Below are 21,519 nucleotides of genomic sequence, written 5' to 3' on the forward strand. Positions count from 1 at the left end.
CTCCCATCCAGTATTTACACACGTTAGTAGGATCCCGAGCCTCCCTTCTCCAGGCTAAACGATCCCAGCACCCTCAGCCACTCATGCAAGAATCTCTCATCCCTTAATTTTCACAGCTCTTCTCTGGACTTGTTCCTGTAGATCCATGTCTTGTACTGTGGAGCCCAGAACTGGACACGGCGCTCCAGATGTGATTTCACCACTGCTGAGTAGAGGGAAACAGCCACCGCCCTTTACCTGCTGGCAATATTCTTCCTCACGGGTTTCTTTGCTTACATTGGGGGGAAAAAAAATGAAAAGAACAGAAGTTCTAAGGGTTATCTCCTTGAGCCAGTGCTTGGCACAGACCCCTCCTGCCCCATGGTGATGCTCTCACAGTTAGAGTACGCAATCATCGTGTTTGGATGTGGACGTTTGAGCTCACAGGATGCTCAGCTGTGCTGGGGAAGGTAATTTCTGTCTGGGAAATGCAACAATGCAAATGGACAGCACGTGAATCTGGAGGCACATTTAGGTAAATATCAAACCCTTCAGTCAGCCCAACATTTTCATTTTTTAAGGAGGAAAAATTTAGTACATCAAATCACGTGCTTGTCGTAGTTTCCTTTTCTGTGTGTGTTCAAGTTGCTGATTTAAAATTCCTGTTTCAGATGATCTCTCAATTTTTTTCCTCGTTTCCCCAAACCAGTACAAGTCAGGCATTGCTACCAACTGGTTTGACTCCCCATACCTAACTCCCTAACACGTGGCTTGTTAGAGCAGTAATTTAAGATTTAATTTTGGGACATTCTGCCCAGGAATGTTAGGTTACTATTAATTCACAAATTGAAGATTGACTTAGTTTTTTCTCCTCTCTTACCAATCAGCATGTAGGGGCTGTATTGTCACAGCTGATAAGTTATCTAAAACCTCAATTTTTATTGCAGTTAACTTATAACTAGTCATCCAGGTCCTGTGCAGGTTTTCCCATCTGTCAGGAGATCACCAGAAGTATATGATGAGATTCTCATGCTCTCCTCTGCCCCTTGGTCACTTTTGCCACTCAACCTATTCCTAGTTCTGCAATCAAATTCAATAAAATATTGGTAAATGTCTAATCACAGAAGCTGCTGTGGACTTACCATATTGAGTTACTTAAAACCATGCAGATTTTGTCATTATGATTCCCAGTCAGTGAAGTCTTTGATTTTATAAACTAACCAACACAATCGAACCCAATAACGAGCGCGTGCGTGGAATTGCCTTGCTTTCGTTAAGTAGCTGAACACAGACTCAGGTATGTGCTGGTGCCAGGCAGGGCTTTACTTAAAGCTTTTGTAACTGTTGTTTGCAAAGTCTGTCATTCATCACTGTCAGTGAGTAGCTGAAATTTGCATAGATATCTTCATCAGTACATGTATCTTCCTGAAGTTGTGTTGTTTCCCAGTAGACTATATTGCCTATTTTCTGAGGGAGGGAGAAGGCACAACCCTTTCCAGTCCCTAACCAGCCTGATTTTCAAACGTTTGTATGTAGAGAACGATGGCTTAAGAGTTGCAGAGTTCACTCCTGCCTGAGAAAAAATTTAATTTGCTCATCCTTTCATTTTTTTAACTGGAGTTGATAGATGTTTTGTTCCTTACATATGAGACCTCTCTTTGCCAGCAGCATAAACCTTTATTGACAGATTTGTGCTGTTTCAGGAAGTATCCTTGTACTGAAAAAAGAGGTCGTCATCTCTTTGAGCATCAACTGGGTTATGCCTTTAGGGAATATCAGCTTTAGAGAGTCTTGGGTGCTTTTTTTCTTTCTTTCTCTCTTCCCCCCCACACATTTCACATTTCCTCTTATTACCCCTCTAACTCTGAATTAGACTCTTTGCATATACTGCTCCTGTGCCTGTGGAGTGTGTTGTTCTAGCCAAATACAAGACCTTTAAGGAAAAACAGGGCACCCAACCTCTGGTAAAATAAACACTTTGCTTTGTATATTCAAAGTGTTACACAAATCCAAGGTAACAGTCTTCTAAATTTTTTTTTTTCTTCTTTATTTTTATTTTTTTTACAATTGTTTTACCTTGGGAAAATACTGTCTCTGGGATCTCCCCAGCAGGTTAATGGCAACAGGGATTTCTGACTCTACCTTCGTACTCATTCCTCCAAGTATTTCCCCAAAATACGTACATTTTAAAAATCCATTATGTTTTTATTTATTTCCAGTGGGATTGAGGGGAGGAAAAGGACTGTGTGTGTTCTAACATTCGTTATTTTTGTAGGTGCTGGAGAGAACCTGGAAAACACGATGGCAGCCTTTCACCAGTGAGTACAAACGGAACCAATAATGCCTAAATTAGCAGCGTTCTCATTGTCTTTAGTGAGGGAAGCAATGGAGAAAGACAGGACTTCCATCAAGTGTTTGGGGTACAGTGTCCTGTTTCTGAAAGTCACCTCTCCTTTGGGTGACTTCTGAGATTGCAAAACATTACCCCAATTTAATTGGGATACCACAAACTATGATTTGTACACGGTAACGTGATAGACTGGCAACTGGAAATAAAACTCCTGAGGCATGATTCCTCCTGTGCCAGCTAATAAAACACGAAACCATAGTGCTTCGTGTTCCATGGCGATGGTTTCCATTCATTTATTTAACATTAGAAAGTTATTTTTCATAACTAACACCATGCACTGGTTTTTCTAGATACATTGATGCTTTTCAAAAGGTCTTTCAGATCACAGCCTATACTAATATGCTAATTAGCATATTAGATGCAGACTTCCTGAAATCCAGCCTTGGATTATGGCTGTAAGCAATTCCCTTCGACACTCCACAGTTTCACCGCATTCAATTCCCTCCTCTCTATATAGAAGGTTAATAATTTCTCTCCTAGAATTATTGTGACTGAAATCCTAATGTTAACTTTTAACATACCATCTCCAAAGCTATTAAAAATCTCTGTGTTATGTTTTTTTCCCTCTGTACACATATTTCATTTGCACAACGTGTGAAAGCCTCTTATCTGGGGGTTTAAAATGCAGTTGGTGCTGGAAAGCCTTTTAAGCCTCCAGCATTTAAGGAGTGAATTTCTAACAAGGTTCTCAAAGGCATTTGAAAAAGAAGCGTATCGAAAACCCCAGCTGCCAACGAGCAGTGACCAGCTTATGTAGGTTTCTCTTTGTTTTATTTGGGTTTTCTAATTTGCTTTGTACTAAGTAGCCTCATCAGTTTGCACATTTTCTTGCAGCCTGAGCAGTGCCAGCTTTCCCAACCAAGCAGGGCTATTGAAAGTACTGCAGTATTTTCTATCTCCATGGAAGCTCAGCGGAGTTGTGTGGTTTTTTTTCCTGCTGGCCTGCCTTTTTTTCAAGTCTGTTACCACACTTTCTGGAAAGTGCTGCTTTTTTTTTAACCATTTCTTAATTTTCATTTAATATCGTGCTGGTTTTATCTGTATAGGGCTCTTACAAAGAAAGTTACACCATAACGTGTTTTTATTTCATTCCCAGAAATAAGCTGTAGTTCTTAAAGTAAGGACTGTGCTGGGAGACAAATAATGTTTAGTGGTAATACAGACACTTGTCTGACTCTCATCAGACTATTTTCATTATTTTATGACTCTAGTGTAACAGATGCATTGAGGTCCACTTTGTGAACTCATCACAACTGCCAATAGCAAAGTTCAGTTACTTGTTTTGAGATTGTCTTGGCTGAATAATAAAGGCATATTATTTCTGCATATTAAACACCATTCCAGGCCTTGATAAGCAGGTCTTGTGGTGACATGGCACCCCAGACAGAATTGAGTCAGACAAGGGGACTCATTTCCGAAACAATCTCATAGACAGTTGGGCCAGAGAACATGGCATTGAGTGGGTGTATCACATCCCCATCATGCACCAGCCTCTGGGAAAGTCCAGCGATGCACTGGGCTGTTTAAAACCACACTGAGAGCGATGGGTGGTGGGACTTTCAAACATTGGGACACAAATTTAGCAAAAGCCACTTGGTTAGTCAACACCAGAGGATCTGCCAACCGAGCTGGCCCTGCCCAATCGAGACTTTTACGTATTGTAGAAGGGGATAAAGTCCCTGTAGTTCACATTAAAAATATGCTGGGAAAAACAGTCTGGATTATTGCTGCCTCGGGTAAACGTAAAACCATTAGCGGGGTTACTTTTGCTCAAGGACCTGGGTGCACTTGGTGGGTGATTCCTTTGCATTAAGCAGCAGAAAGTCTCCTGGCTTCCCCTGTGCAGGGGTGAAGGCTTTGTCCATCCCATCCACTCATTCCCATCTCCACTGGTAAGCTAGCGAAAGGAATTGGGTAGAAAACTGGTGATCTGCATGGTGAAAAATCAGCTGGATTTGGCTCAAGACGGCTGATATGAACTAATCAATTTATAACCCATCGGATTTTTGCATGAAGCTGAGTAGGGTGTGCCTGCAAGAGCTGTTTCTGCAGGTTTGGACAAGCAGGGATGTTTGACAGTTGATGTAGTTGAATCCAAATGAGAATCCTCATCTGCAACATAAGACCTACCCCCTTGTTTTTGCCTTGTTGACAGTAACCTGAGTGTTGACAAGCAAACACTTTTAGTTATGCTGTTTACACTCTAACAGTGATTGGAAAATATTTAATACTGTTGCATGATAATCAAGAAATTATTCTAGTAATATATAAACAAAGTGTATGGGACAGGAAAGCCCTTAATGGTAATTTCAAGTTCTATACTAGCTTAATTTACAAATATTCTGGAGAGCCATTAGAAGCTTTCTGTACTAAAGACAGTATTTTTTTTGTTTGCATGGTGAGATACCTAATAGATTTTTTTGGGGGGCTATAATAATGTTATATTGTATTTAAGTAATTCTGTGGTGATTTTAGAATAATTGATCTTAAGCTAAAAGAGACACTTGCAGTGCCTTAAAGTATTTGGGGATCTGGCATAAAAAAATATCATAAAAAATTAATTACCAGTTTAATTGTCCCATATACGGCCATATACTCAAGCATTGCCTTGACAGGAAGCTGCTAAGTAAACTTGCCAGGTATTTTTCTCATTGTATTTCCTTTTCTTTTAGGGACATACTTGGTTTAGAGAGAAAACTTTAAACACTGTAATTACAGCAATAAAAGTATGTGGTCAGCTTAGTATTTGTAAACTCTATACATTGTGCTACATTGGGCTTTGCCTAATGGAATTTAGTTCCCAAGATTAAAGCTTTTCTTACATATTTCCTAGTATGTCCTTTTGCTTGAAAACAGTTGGGATTAAACATGAGCAGAGAGCTCTGTCATCCTGATTTGAAAAAGTGAGCCTGCTCCACAGCTTGAGTTCTGGAGCAGTTGGATCTGAATCCAACACATTCTTCTGAATCTGAAGAGCATCTGGAGCCTTCTCTGGAGCAATGTAGATTTGATGTGTTATTACAGAGCTGCAGAACAAACTGATTTCCAGCTGAATTTAAACGCAGCACTGTAAGGAAGTTTATTTAGCAACAAGCTGCAAGTAAGAGCCTGGCAAATTCTCAAATCTGTTAACAAGGCAAGTTGTTGTTCTCCTTTTTCCACACAGCATCAGTCCTGAATTTCTTAAGCAGTAATATTTCTAATAAACTTCACTGGTGAAATGATGATATGTGGTACTAGATGGGAATGGCTTCTACAAATTTGGCAAATCTGCAGCGTGTTTGGAGATGCTTTTCCTCAGGAGGAAAAATTACACGGAACAGGCTGTGTATCTTCCACGTGTAATAGGATTTTGTTCCTCTCCTAATTCTTAATTAGTGGCACTGTAAAACAGTTAACAAATTAGTTTTAATTTGACAGCTCCCTTCTTGAGAATTATCCCAGCTGAACCAGAAATTGTATTAAACCCTTATGAGAGTATATTCTATTTTTTTTTTTCTTTTATTATTGCATTTGTGAATGTTTATGGCATGTCTGTACTTCAGCAGTCAGTAAAGCCCTTTTCTGAAGGACAAGGCTGTTACTGAAGTCGCAGAGCTTTGGGTCTGGTCGAGGCTGTACTCACAGATGTTACAGGTTTGTTTGTAGGTGGATGAAATGGACAGGCCAGTGTTTTGAAGGAGATGTTCAGACTTTAATCTGGGGCTTTTAGCCGTCTGATGGAATGATACCTTCTGAGTTTATTTTCTGATGAAATGAGCAATTTGCTTCACATTGGAGTAAAGCTTAGTTTTTCTGTTCTGGTGTGAGGTTTCTTGTATTTATTTTTCAACAATATTATTACTACTTTCTGTTTTCTCCTTCTCCTATGAGCTAAGCTTCTGTGGAGTGGATTTCAGATTTGATTAGAACTTTTCAAAGCAGTGGGTTGGAACAGGAATAGGTATTTTTCTTTGAAAAATATGACGGGGTATTTTAGTATTGGTTTGTTGGGTTTTTTTTTAATTTAAAGTTAAAACTTTTTCATCAAAATAATAATAATTTTTTTTAAATGGAGTTTTGCCAGACCAAAAAAACCCCCCAAAAACCTGAAAGCCCCATTGCAAATTTCCTGATTAACTTAAATCAAGTAAAAAAAGACTTTTACTTTCCTGACACTTGTTGTTTATGCTTACCACAAAATTGGTAACTTTTTAAAGAGAGCTGATTTCTTCCAGTGGTAAATGTGCTGATACTAATAAACATCACACTCAAGATTCTGAAACAAGACTTCAGAAGTAGGTTTCTCAACAGGGAGGCAGTAGGCTGCAATCCCCAGGTATGCTGCTTTATTTCTGTGGAAGTCGGAGCCAAAGCTGCTGAGTTCAAATCCCATCTCTGATTCATCACATGTTGTTTGTTCTTACATCAACTTTCCCACTGCAGCAGTTATTTGCTTCTTGCTTTGCAGCAAGATTGTGAGGATTCATTGCATCATAAAACATCTAAAGTACCTCCACTAGGATTAGTTTAATTGAATAGCATGTGTATGGTAGGTTTGGACCTGTACAAAATACACTTGTGGTTCAAGGCAGACTTCTTTGCTTCCAGCGCTGTTAATATAGGAACAGACATGTTGGAGCTAGATTGTCACCTGACAAAAGATGAGCAAGTGGTTGTGTCCCATGATGAGAACCTGAAGAGATCAACAGGAGTTGATGTCAACATATCCGACCTCAAATACTCTGTAAGTTGAAATTAAAAAACCATTAGTGCTAGAGATGATGTTTTAAAATGTGTTCGTAGAGTGTCTGGGGTTGGCAGGAAGGTTGTGTGCGTGTGTGTCTAGTATATCAAAATCTAAGGAGAGGATTCATCTTGTCTTACTAAAAAAAATAAAAGTTAACTAGGCTCCTTCTGTAGTCAAGGGAGAAAAACCAGCACGTTTCCAGAGGATGATTAACTCTGCCCAAGAGTAGCTTGGATGAATAGCTTCCTGGAGAGGGGTCTGTTCTGCCACGCTGATGACAAAGGAAGCTCAGTCAACGAGCTCCTTCTCATATGACCAGCTTTTTAATGGGAAAACCAGTAGATGAATCCCACCTCCCACCTGCATTGACGGTTTTAAAAGCCTGTTTTAGAGAAGTTTTTTTCCATCTGATATTTAAGTGGAATTCTCAGAATTTTCTGACAAGCATCTGGAAACATTTTGCCTTACTCAGGTACAGGTAACACCAGTCTAAGAATGCCAAATATTTCAAGTAAGAATGAACACAGTACTTCTAAATCACTTTTTGGACAAGAAGATTTAAAAAAACCCACTATTTTTGTCTTTAAAGATAACTACATAGCTTATGAATTATAATTTTTTTTTGTCTTTTTTGATAAAAATCTTGATTATATCCCTGCATTTGAATTAGTGTTCCATTTCCCTTTATTTTTAAGGAACTTCCACCCTATCTCTGCAAGTTGGATGTCACATTTCAGAAAGGTAAGTTTTTGACTTTTGCTATTTCAATTTACAGTACCACTAATTAATTTTCCATTATTGTAGTGTGGTAATTTCTTATTTTGCCAGAGATAGTAGAGAAGTGAATTTGCTTCTATCAGTATCTTGGTAACAGAAGTTTTAAAAGGAAAATATAATCATAGCTTTAGAAACCAAAATATATTTTTATACCAGTTGGCAGTGACTAAGTTTAAGATGTAAGATCTTTTTCCAAGTAAACATTTGGTTTGTTTGCTTGTCTACTTCTTGCAACTACTTTCCAGTTCCCTTGTGAGATCTTCAGAAGGTGCTGATTGAAAATTTGTTGTTCTGAAAAATGAAGAGAAGGCAGAAGAGAGTTTCTTTACAACTGAAATGCTGTTGTGATGGTGCACTCTGGGCTTGAAGTACTACCAGATATCAGATAATAGATTTTCAGAAGGCTGAATGGAAAGAGTAGGAGTTACTGTAGGTATGACTTAAAGTTCAGTACCAATATTGCTGCAAGAGAGGAGAAGCTAGAAAAAGATTAACCTGTTTTCTTCTGAAAACTCTGGTTGGTGGGACTATAATTTGAATAAAGCAAAAATTGAGAGTGCTGCTGCCTAGAAAAAGCTACCAGAGATGATACCAGCTGTGTTTGTTTGCTTGAGGGCTTTGTGACTCTCTTGTGTAGCCTTTCCATATTTGAATTGCCCAGCAAGCAAATTTGGTGTTAAACATTTCTGGTCAAAAATTGAAAAATACTGAAAATGCACCAAGATGAGATCCTTGATGACTTATTTTCACACATATTTATCTTTTGTTTATGTGCTGTAATACAAAGAGATGGCGAGAGCCTTCAGTTAATCCCCTAGAGCCATAAGGAGTTTCAGACAATAAAATCTGGGGGGGGTTTGCCTTCTGTTCCCTTTACTTTTTATGCTTCACCAGCAAATTTTCCTAGAAGGAAAAGGTTTTCTCACTTGATCTTGTTTTATATTAATCTCATTGCATTTGGTATGTGGTAACTGAGCCCATGTTTGCTATTTCAGTATTTTAACGATGCCTGCACTCCTACTGTTGCTAAATAATGACTGAATTTAATGAAGTTCAAACCTAAATGTGCAATATGCTCGGGGCAGTTTCATTATGGAAGTGAGATTGTCATAACTGATTACAACTAGCTGAGTGAAGTAAATGTATTTATTATTTTTCAGTTTAAAAGTGTGCTAATTCTAGGAACTTTTTTTTTTAATGTTCAGATAACAAGTGCTTTATCTGTGGTGTATTGAAAATGGTCACAGCAGTGACAACTTTCTTGTTTCCCCAGAATGTCACTGTGAGGGAAAAGACAACCGTATTCCACTCCTGAAAGAGGTGTTTGAGGCATTTCCACAAACTCCTGTCAACATTGACATCAAAGTGAACAACAATGTGTTGATCAAAAAGGTACATGAAAATCTACCCTGAAAGAAGACTCAATGTCATGTAATTGTGTTGAAACTCCGAAAGAAAAGTTATATCAGAATTGCTAGCAGTCTGGGACACCACAATCTGTGTTCTTGGACTGCTTCATCCTTCACATGTTAGCTCTTGCTCTGTGTATGAGGTAATGCAGAAGAAAGAAAAGTGATCTTGTGCAAGACATTCAGCAAACAGCTCTTTACTGACCCTTTATCTTGACGTGAAGCTGATGCTGCACTGCTAGACACCTTTGGTTTGTACTTCACGTGAAGGGTTGTCTCACAGACTGTTGCCTACCAAAGCAGTGTAAAAACACGATGTCAGTGTAAAGATAAGTGTCTGTTACAGAAAAGGAAATCTGCTTTCCATCAGATACTGTTTTGCCATCTCGTTTTCTTGAGTTTTCTAGGGTTTTTTGTAGGTAGATTGGTCTTTCTTTTTATCTGTTGACCTGAACATCTGTTTCTTTCCAGTCAAAGCAGCACACTCATCTTAAGGTGGAAGAGTATAGAAAAACTGTATTTTCTATGATGGCTTATGTAGTTGAAAGTAACAAGTACAGTTTCAGTTAAATAATTCTGTGCATAATTTTCAATGAATACACATTAGAGTTGTGCTTTTTTTTTTACATTACAGGTGTCAGAGCTGGTGCGTGAATATAAGCGAGAGCATTTGACGGTGTGGGGCAATGTCAATTATGAGGTTGTATCAAAGTGTCTTAAGGAGGTAAGAATGGTCCCGCTAAGCTGTGGTCTTGTCTGCTTGTTACTATGTGGTGACAAAAGGTACAGAAAAGCACCCTGTAATTCAAGATCTAGCCAGCTCTGCCAGACTTCCAGATGGGATGAGAGATTTTGCACTTAAATTGTATTCTCCTTACCACACTGCTACAATAAATCAAGCACAGTTAATACCCATATACTCTGCAGTAAAATGCTTGAGGAATTAAGCTTAATCGTGTTTTATTCTTGTTCTATAAAATACAGAATGTTATGATTTTTTGCCAGGAATTCTTAGAGCCAGTTTCATGCATCATTCATCTGGTACAAAAGCAATTTTTCTAAGGACTACTTATTGTGTGTTTCTTATTATGAAAATAATGGATGTGGCCCCTAGTTGACACACAGTTACATTGGTATAAAGCTGTTTTACAGCTATAGATTCTGTTCCTTTTTGTGCTGAGGAATTGTACAATTTAGAATTAAATTAAAATTGTGCTTAGCCTGAGGGAATTACACACCTGAACAAAACTGATTTAGTTGAGAGTACAGATATTGTTCTGATTTATCTCTGCAGGATGACACACCATTTCCTACCTGAACAAGTTATATTTGTTCATTTTTGTAGCATCAATGCCCAAATATTTTGATTTATAAACCAGCATCTTTAAAAACGTGTTGTGAAGTGAATCGATGTGATATCAAAGTGTAACAAGTCCTCTGCTAAAGCACAGCTTGTTCTTTGTGGTAATACTAGTCTAAGACAAAACGCTGCGTGGGGTCACGCAGTCTGGAAGGATAATGAAGGTGGGTGACAAGCTGTACTGTGACCAGTGAAACTTTTACCTTATCAGGTCCCAACGCCCCTTCAAATTGTGTAAAACTTTTGCTTGGATTACAGGCTACCAAACAGAGTAATTTAAATTCAGTGACAGGCATATCAGAAACAGTTGGCAGCCTCATCTTCAGGTGCCAAGTGCTAAGCTTTAAATATGCATTGATGAGTAAACTTAATTGCAGCAGACTCAATAATCCACCAAGATAATTCGGAATCTCTCTTTCCTGGTTCCTGCAGAATGCTGACATTCCCATCATCTTCTGTTCTCAACGTGTCCTCCTCCTTCTTGGCCTGTTCTACACTGGTCTGCTGCCATTCATTCCTTTCAAGGAAGAATTCTTGGAAATTCCCATGCCTTCAATCATCCTCAAGTGAGTTAGAGTCCATCAGTGGGTGCTGCTCTGAAATAACAGTAAAACAAGTGAAGGATAACGCCTGCTTGAGCATCAGTTTCTCAGTATCCTTTGTTAGTTGAGGTGCTTTTGTATATTCCTGAGAGAAAACTGTGCAAACCTCCTGCTCCTCTGTATTTCACCTGTCTGTAGCCAGCTCTGAGTTTCTCGGTTGTCACTGTGGGGTGCCTGTGTGTATCAGTGTTTCCTGTTTACAGCATCTCCTGTAAATACTGTCTTCGTGCAGCTGCCTTTACAACAGAGCTTGTGCCGATGCCATCAAGATAGGAATATGTAGCAGTGCTATATAAATAACTAATCCTTGCCCTTTTCTCCCTCTTTCTTGAGAACAAATTAGTCTGAATAAGTCCAAGAGGCAAGTCAGTAATAGGGTGATGAGTTCTCACGTGTTCTTTGTTTCTCATACTTTACTCAAAATGCTGCTGAATACCCATCTCTGCTGCTGCTTCTTACATGTAGCACATTTCTCTTGTGTAACCCAATTCTAAGTCACTGTTTTAGGGAAATTACTGCTCTAATTTGAGAAACTGCAAGATTAATTCTTCATGTTCCTTTTGCAGGAACATCTCAAATAATATTTTTATCTGTGCTCCAGTAATCTTTTTTTTTCCTTTTCCTCAACAGGCTGAAAGAACCAGAGAAGATGACAAGAAGCCAGAAATTTATTATCTGGCTAGCTGACACGTAAGATTTTAATCTTATTAAATTTTTACTTATATTTTGCTGGTGTATTAACAGTTGGCTCAAGCAACTAAGATTAACTATTGCTATAGCTACTTCTGATGTTGTAATTTTTTTTCAGTTTCTTCTAGCTTTATTGTCAGTGCAGCATAAATCATGTTCAAGTCTTACGTAGGTGTTCCTGTACACTTTTATTTTTCATACAGTGAAACATACTGAGGTGCAGTAACAGTGGGCACTATTCCAATTTGGTCTTATTTAGCTTCTGTCGTTAAGAGTGTTCAGTTAATTAGCATGCAAGTAGATTCAGAATGCAGCTTTCACGTTTCAGAGGATGGTGACTGTTTCATAATGTTGTCAGAGGAGATGCTGTTTGGCTTACATGGAACACTTTGCATTTGAAAGATCTCAGTGCTTCAGAGGAAGCTTAGTCACGTGCTTTCCGATGTTGAATGTGATCCCCGTAAGTGTCTTCTGGCTCTTGATTCTGTGCCTGACAAATAGTTGTTAGTTTGATTTCTTGAGTGGCCAGTAGTGTTTTCACGTTTTCTGGTGTGAAGGGTGAGATCTCTTCTGAAAGCAAAGGGATTGATTCATTGGACATGGTACAGAGTACATGTGTGACGGAGGAGAAATCTGCTGGATTTGATCTTCAGAAGAGTTGATGCAAATACCCACAGCTAATGCACATGTCTGAGTATCTGTGTTAACCAGTCTTGAGTTGCTTGAACTAAAAGTTTTCTATTATTAGATTTCTAATCACTTCCTTGTGGAAAACATTGACTCTAAATACTCCATGGAAAATTTATGACAGAACATCAACATTGAAAATTTCATATCTACTTCAAGTTGTTTAATATCTTTCTCCTTTCTGCAGATTGCTAATGCGGAAAGCGCTTTTTGACCACCTCACTGCTCGGGGCATTCAGGTACAGTGTGGCAAAGCTAAAGGAAATGTGCTCTTAACCTAGTGAGGATTTGAACCAGACAGATAGGGTCTGAAGATGGGTTCATGTTCTTTCCAGCATGTTCTGTTACATTGATAGGATTATAAGTTGCTTTTTGTTTAGCAATAGCTTATGCTGTTATATTTGCAGTTCTGTAGTTGCAAAGGAAGAACTGTATGCTGGGAAAAAAGACTCTTTATTTTACATTCCTTTAAGATTATTTTTTCCCCACATCCAACTTAAGCCTACAAAATCTGCTAAACTTGCTGACCTATTTTAGACTTTTCACAAAATAATATTTTGACTTTTGAAAATATCTGAAGTCTCAGGTAAGGAAATGGAGTTGGAGTCACCACTAGAAAATTCCCTCTTTTGGAGAGTGAGCTGGGGAGAAGCTGGATGTGTTTGTGTGCATGTCTTTGGCATCACAGTTTAATCATATGTAATTTAAAATGTAGGTGGCATCATCTCTCTCACATGAAACAATTTAGGTCTAAAGTCACCTTCTTTTTTAAATTTGAGTATTTCCTGTAATAATTTGTCCCTGTATCCCATCTCATAGGTGTACATTTGGGTACTGAATGAGGAACAGGAATACAAGAGGGCATTCGATTTGGGAGCAACTGGAGTGATGACAGACTATCCAACAAAACTTAAGGAGTTTTTACACAATTATCCAGCGTAAAGGAAGAAAACTGAGGAAGTTCTTGCAGAACAGATTGTGAGCCAAGGATTTTCTTCATTTAAAAAAAAAATAATTGAGCAGCATACACAGATCACTTTGTTTGAAAGATGTAATTGGATGATCTATTATTACCTTAATGTCAAGTTGCTACCTAATGTAAAGGTTGTCTATTTATTTTAAAATTTAAATTACATAGTTTACATTTGTAAATAGCTCTTTTAGCAACAGTGCACTTCACAAATAACGATGACTAGGATGAAAGTCGCTGGATAGGAAACCTGTAGATAATATGCATCATTTTACCTGTCACAAGTGTTCCTAAGCAGATGTCAAGACGTGTCTGTTATTCCAGTTATATTCTAGTGGGCAGAAATGAAAGAATTTCTGAAAATGTACCCTGTGTGTAGGCATTTCTTGTGTTGCTTTAGTTTTCAGGTAACATGTAGGGCAAAAAAGCAAACCAACGCACAGGAGAAAGGGAAAGCAGAATCTGTGGCTAGCCAGGTAGTTTAACCTGTGAAGTGTAGTCAGTAAAGCTGGTCACTTTTTAACCAAAATTAACTCACTTGATCAGTATAGATGTACTTAATTATTCTTACTGATAAGAAGTTTAAGCTTGAGTTGCAACTGTCTTCAGACCCCTTTCTGATGTGATGGTAATACTGTGACTTACCAGTCAAGGTCTAAATACAGCATTTAAGCCAGGTTCTGGGTTCCACTGCAACAGTCTGGGTTTGCCCCTGGTTCTGACCTGCCTCTCAGGCTACCATGGTGTGGCAGTAGCTAGCTTTCCAGAGAGGAAGATTACACTTATTATAGATTACATTTACTTTGAAATAGTCTTTTCACAAAGGAAGCTTTTAGAAGTCTTTTGCACATTTGTACTTCTACCATCTGTTAGCTTGATGAATGGGAAGTTGTTTTTAGGGTGAGGGACCAAAGAAGACTTAAGTTTTGGTCAGGAGTTTCAGGAAAAAAAATTGAATGTTCCTATTAGATGAATTCATCCAAAGCAACTTTACATGCATAGTTATAAAAGGAGCAAGTGTCAATCTAGGATGTGTGTAGATTTTAGTCTTTTCTCGCCACAAAATTCAAATTCAATATTCCTTAAGTTTCTGTGCATGGACATGGAAGTAACTTCACTGGCAAAAGCCAGGAAACACCAAGTGTGGTGGAATGGGGTTAGATAGGAAGATATTTCTGGCAATGAAGATGCTGTTCTGTCATTGTGAAGAGGTGTTATACGTGTGTCAAACAGATTTGAGCCTGCAATGCCTCTGTGTGTTGGTGATGTCATGTTAATGGTAGGGGTTTTCAGAAGGAATTTGATTACTGTAGCTTAATTACACACAATGACATGTATAAAGCTCAGTCATTTAGTCATCAGATACTGCTAGGACAAAACTATTGTTTAGTTGATAGTATCTACTTCTTTAAGGAACTTGCTGCTAGGATAAAACTACTGTTTAGTTGATAGTTGATAGTATCTACTTCTTTAAGGAACTTCACTTGAAAATTATGGATCTTAATAGTAGAGTAGCCAGATGCAAGAGTATATTTGCTGCAAGGTATACTCAGTGCTGTAAAAACTTTTAAAATAAGTTATTTTTTTCCCTTGCTGGCTCAGATTTGGAAGGGCTCTTGTTTCACTCCACTGGCTGCTCTGCCGTACTTGTAATCACGGAGCATCTTTGCTGTTTTATCATGTCTCTCAGTAGGCTGTCAGTGTTAGAACATCAAGTCCATCTGGATGGATAATACTTGTTTCTGCATTATAATTCCATTCTGAGGAACATTCTACATGGATGAAGTGGAAGAAACTACTGCAGTTGTAACTGAAGTGAACGTGATGATGGTAGCAAATGAGTTAATGGTCTCTTTCTAAATACCTGCCTGGTTAACATGACTGTAGATTCAGTTTCCTTTTAATTTAATCAGACTTGTTGCTTGTTAAATGGAAGAGAGGAAAATGTAACTTCTTAACTGTTCATAGGAAAAAGAATGAAATTATTTATTACGTGCTAAGTTTCTTGTTTCCCTTTCAGACCAGTTATGTCTGGTCAGATGACTGCTAATAATCAGTCTGGTCATAGTTCTGCCTGCTTTCTAGTAGTCACAGAACAGTTATAGAATAGGCTCCATATCCAGTCAGTAGGTAAATGATAAACTTCCACCCTTCCATCTGCATTTGGTTTTCTAGCCAGTGTGGAGCTCCAGATAGATGATTTTTAAATTTTTTTTTAAATGCAGTGTGGTTTTCTTCAACTCAGTTTTGTTGCTATTGAATTTCCAACATGCACACCGGTATTAAGATGCAAATATAATTCTGGATTTAGACAGGATTCCCAAATAGCAATTATATGTTAAAACTTTTTATTTTAGGCTAGGAAAAACTAAGTTTTAAAATACCAGTCTTGATTTCTGGACTTGATCTCTCAAGGGAGAGGTGAAGACTTAGTTTCTCCCTCAGGTTTCCCTCATCACTGCATAAATAAACTATTTTACTTTATTCTGTATCGAATGACAAAACACAGTTATTGAAATGACAAACTTAATTTCTTAAATGTAATTTTTATCTTTTTCCTCTTTAGCAGTGGTGTTGGAAACTTTTGCCTTCAGAGATGATCTACACATTTTTTTCAACCACTAGTCTTCCTACATCTGATGTAGCTTTTGACTGTGCTGTTTATACATGACCTCTCTTAGACAAGTCTACTGTTTAATATCTGAAATTTGAATGAGTCAAGTGACATGGGAGGGAAGGGGTTCAGTGATGGAAAAGCTGCTGGATTTATTCAATCCTTTAGGCTTTGGTACAAGAGCTACAGTTTGATCTCTTGAGACAGGTAACGGTGCATGGACGAGGCCATGAATCTGAGCATCAATGCACAGGGCTTAGGCCATGATAACTGTTTGTAACAAACTAATGTGGAATTAAGGTAACTGTAGAATGTTTGTTCTATCAAATCATTGTTTTCAATATTCCAGAACTTGCTGTGTGATTTTTAAACCACTTGTACAGAAAAGCATTTGTTGCAAACTTGCACAGCTGTCCAGGAGGATGTTCAGTTTATCTCTCTCTCTCTCTCTCTCTCTCTCTCTCTCTCTCTTTCTCTCTCCAAGGAGAGATTCTTTTCAGGTACTTTTAACTTTAAATATTGTTTAACACTTACTGTGTTCTCAATCCTATTGCAAAATATTTTATGTATGAAGGATGATGCATGTATTCCATGCACTTTTAATTTGCAGAAAGTCTTGTGGACCTTTGTAGCTCCAATTCTATGAAATGGTTTTTTTTTTTCTTGTAAAGAAAGATTCATGCTCTTGTGACACATTAAAACATCTTTGCTCATAAAAGATCTAAACCAAAGTGCTTATTAGTTGTGACTTCTTTGCCCAAATGTATAATTTCTGAGATTATGGTATTATATTTATACTGTAGTAAACGTTGAACTTCAGTGGTGATCTTATTACATGGATAGGGTTGCTGAAAAGAAGGGAGTGTCTTACATACCCTGAACTGAAGCCATTTTTGGCAACTGTGTTGGCCTTTACTTTGCACTTCCCTGTAAAAATGTCTGTCTGCATCAGAGCTGGTTTCTAATGATTTCTTTTTAGAAATCATGATCCTTAATTCCTTAGCACAGTAATGCATACCTAAATAAATATCAGCTTTTATTGGCTGGAGGACATGTCTGCACATTTATAATATTACAGGTCAAGTTTTGAAAACACTGACAAAAGCATCTTATGTAGCCTGGTTCTAGATATCAGCTCTGAGCTGTAAGCAGGCTCATTAATTTAATTACAGAAGTTTCCAGATGTGGAAGGTATTGTATCCTATGTACATATATCATACCTGAGTTGAATGGGGGAAAGGAAAAGGTTCAGTTCTCTGTGCATGTGAAATACTGTAGCAGAGGAGCTGGCCTGAGTGTGAAATGAGAACCTTCATTGTGAAAGGGCTTTATCTGTTTGTTTGGGTTTTTTTACTTGATTAATAACCATAATTTTCTATTTGGTCTTTGTTGAAATGGTAAATATATGATAATTTAGACTTAATTTAAGGGCTACAGTAAGATAATTTTTTAAATTATCTTGAAATAACTTTCTGTAATGTCTTACAGACACTTTTGTTCTAATGAACTTTCTCCCACACACACACTGAGTCTTCTACCTGCTCACTTTTGTAGAATACTTATGCAAAAGATTGTGGATGATCAATGAAAGAGGAATGGATTATGGAGTACAAGGAGCCTTTGACAGTTGGCAGGTATCTGCTTCTGAATTGGGGACAGCAAACCAGCTGTGTTCTGAACATCTTCATATTAACAAGTTCTCCATTTGTAGCGTGTTTCTGGATGGTGTTGTGTTGGGTGATAGTTCACTATAAACACGGTGCTTTCTTTTTCTACTGATAAGCAGGTTAATGTTTCCTCTAGTCCTAGAGGTAAATTTCCAGCTTTCCTACTGGATTTCCATTAAATTACATTGAATACTAGGTTTTAAGGTCAAGTGTAATTTTAAAGCCTTAAAGCTTCGTATTAGATAAGAGAGCTCAAGGGGTGGGGTTGTGTGTAATAGTATTTAGTAACTTTTAAAGGATGTTGGCAGGCTGATGAGAGGGTTTCCCAGCTTTACTGCTTGCTAATCATTTAGTAAACCAGAATAGGGAATTGGGAAGCATTAATGAATGAATTAATTAACATGGGAAAGATTAATCTACAATCTCTTCAGGTTGTGTATCATAAATCTGCATTACTAACACTTGTTACTCAAACAGAATATTCAGAAGAACTTAACATGGTTTATCCAAAGCAAGAAGGTTTGAGGTGCAGCTATTTTCCTGTATTTTCAGGATATACTTTTCTACATTGATGAGCAAGATCATCGGTGTTGGTAGGAATCTCAGAGATCCTGGATTGTCCCAGGAATTTCTTGCGTGAGTGGAGAACAGATTGTTTTCCTGGCTGTGTGAAATGCCTTACTCAAAGTATGTAGAAAAGTCACAAAACCTTAACAAACCCAGAACGGCAACTGGGCAGGTCCCTGCCTGTCATCCCCTCTCTTGCCGCAGGAGGGCGCCACAGCCCTGCTCATTCCTGGGCGTTTCCTGGAGGACTCTGTCCCTTCACACACAGCTCTTCCCAGGAGAGTTGATGGGGAAACTGCAGTGCAGAGCTGGAGCAAAAGCAGATGCTCGTTCAGATACAGATGCTGAGTTCTGTCACTGTTCTGGGGCTCGCTGAGCTGGAAGGTGGGTTTGTGGATGGTCTGGTTCCTCATCCGAAACCGCGGAATATTGCGACAGGAAGGACAGTGCGCGATCAGCACGCTGTGGATAGTGAGCTGTCAGGATGCCTTGGTGATTCGAGGGGATGAGATGAAGCACTGGGGAACACTTGCCATTTTGTTGTTGGACCAAAAAATAGTGATGCTGCAAGTGTGAGGAAAAACCCTACTGCTGTTCATAGATGCAAACGCCCTTCTTTGTTCTGAAGTACTTGGAAGATCTTGTTTCCTGATGTCTCTGGAAAAGTTTGAAGTATCCTCACTCTACAAATAAAGAAGTAAAGGCAATATTAGGTGAGGTGTCTTGATGACAAGGCCAATAACACCAGCTACAAATAAAATTTGGGAGTGCTAAGAAACAGATTTTTAACAGATTTTAAATACTACTAAATTGTCACGGAGCACTAAAAATGTTGAGGTGATACCTCAATGAGCAGTTTGATACTTTTACCCCTCTCAATATTGCTGTGGTAGTGGAGTAGCAGAAGTTAGCCCCAGTCAGTGATGCTTTATCCATTTGGCTTTTCTAGTCTTAAATTATAATAAAAGCTAAAATTTATGTCAAGACACTGAGCGGGGAAACACTAGCTGTGCTGTTCAGGCTCCAAAAAATGGGTGTTTGCAAGTAGAGAAATTAAAAATCCTGCTTAGCTGTTCAGTTGGAAGCTGTCAGATAGGTTAGATCCAAAATGCAGATTTAAAAAAAAAAAATAAAAATAAAAATAATTTCTCAAAAGCTTAGCCCAGGAAAAGTATCCTTGATGCTGATTAAGCTGAGCTCGCAGAGTTTGCAACCAAAAGGCAGAACCAAATGTGAAAATGTGACTTGAAGCTTCAATGAGAAAGTAAATAAGACCCAATTCGCATTTTATTTTTCTGAACTAAATGAAATGCTGCTAATGAAGCACTGTTACCCTTAAAAAACCTTCCAGTTTTCATAAATCATAAGGATTAGCACATAGTTTAAAGATGAAATTTTGATTTTTTTTTTTTTTCTTTTTTTTGTGGTCTTATTTTTCTACAACTTCAAAGCTGTGTGAGCTCCCTGGATTTCCATGGTGATGCTGAACCTTTATCAATAGAATTGCAATTAACCACCATCCTAAAGCAAGCTTATTGCAACAGAGAGCTTGGTATGTATCTAAAAGAATCTTGATGTTCTCTTTGTATAGAATATCTCTGTGTTAGCAAACTGGAAATTCTGCTGTGCAACTCACTTTTGGGTGGAATAAAATAATCCACTGTTATGCAGCAGCCTCTTCATGATAGAATGGAATCCCAGACTGGTTTGGGTTGGAAGGGACCTTAAAGCTCATCCAGTTCCAACCCCCCTGCCAGCAGCAGGGACACCTTCCACTAGACCAGGTTGCTCAAAGCCTCATCCAGCCTGGCCTTGAACACTTCCAGGGAGGAGCATCCACAACTTCCTTGGGCAACCTGTTCCAGTATCTGACCACCCTCACAGTGAAGAACTTCTTCCTAATATCTAATCTAAACCTCCCCTCTTTCAGCTTAAACCCATTGCCCCTTGTTTTGTTATTAACTGCCCTCATGAAAAGTCCCTCCCCAGCCTTCCTGGAGCCCCTTCAGGTACTGGGAGGCCGCTATAAGATGATGGGTTAATTTATTTTGCTGATGGTTTTCTGGGTACTCGTGGTTACTTTTCAGAAGTCGGGGTGATTTAAAGTTCAAACCCATTTTTTCACCACTTCCTGCACATAACCTGGTCTAGATCTGTTAAATTTGGCTTCCTTGAGCATTGGTGGTCTGGAAACCTGCTGTGCTCGCTCCTGCTGCTGGGCTGGGAGAGGAAGGAGGTTATCTAAGAAAAGCAGCAGCTTAAAGTAAGCCTGCAAAGTCGGCTCTGGGAGCTGGCTGAAGATAACACGGCGATTTCCTTCTTCGTTTGAATGTATTTAGTAGCTGGTGACTACCACGGTGCTTGAATCTTCGTATTTAAATTGTACTCGGTGGCACCTCTACCTTCTGAGGAAAAAAAATGTCATTTTTTTTTATTTTAAACTCTGGTCTGTAGAACGCCTTTTAGCTGGTGTGGATTTTAGTAACGTGATCAGAGGGATGTGTCGTGATTGTGTGGAAGAAAACTGTGTTCACTTTATATCACGAGGTAGAAGGTTATTTTTTTACCCACATGTAAAAAAAAAATAAAAATAGGGGAAAAAAAAGAGTATCACAATTAGTATTACCTTGTATCCATCATCTATGGAACAGAACATTGTCCTTAGTTACCACTAATTAATAATTAATAGCGAATTGCTTAAACTATTCTTAAGTGGAGTGTTAGAAGAAGAAGAAGCTCATAAAGTAAATATATAATATTTGCTTAATTAGAGAGAGAACTTTTATAGCCAATAAGCGATAGAACTTTTATCCCATGATGTGAAAGACAGAAAACATTACTCGAACCACACTTTCTTGAGGGCAGACCTGCTGTTACCAGTGAGGTATGTATATATACATATATATATATATTATATGTGCAGCCTGAGTACACACATACACACATGTACACACACACACATGTGTATATATAATATATATTACATAATATATACACACATTATATATTATAATATATATACATTATGTATATGATATATTATTATAATATATACCAT

General features: G+C 38.2%; 1 protein-coding gene across 1 annotated transcript; it reads left to right on the forward strand.

The window, feature by feature from the left end:
- Positions 1-360: 360 nt before the first annotated feature.
- LOC104518238 (lysophospholipase D GDPD1) lies at positions 361-13,621 on the forward strand. The gene is made up of 10 exons (XM_010176836.2): positions 361-449; positions 2,199-2,297; positions 6,980-7,115; positions 7,814-7,859; positions 9,169-9,287; positions 9,939-10,028; positions 11,097-11,230; positions 11,897-11,956; positions 12,831-12,882; positions 13,463-13,621. Exons 1-10 carry the CDS (start codon positions 361-363, stop codon positions 13,583-13,585), a joined length of 948 nt encoding a protein of 315 aa, XP_010175138.2. The 3' UTR covers positions 13,586-13,621.
- The last annotated feature ends 7,898 nt before the right edge of the window (positions 13,622-21,519 follow it).

This window comes from Antrostomus carolinensis, unplaced genomic scaffold (assembly GCF_000700745.2).
Source record: "Antrostomus carolinensis isolate BGI_N321 unplaced genomic scaffold, ASM70074v2 scaffold14921, whole genome shotgun sequence".
In the NCBI taxonomy this organism is placed as follows: Eukaryota; Metazoa; Chordata; class Aves; order Caprimulgiformes; family Caprimulgidae; genus Antrostomus; species Antrostomus carolinensis.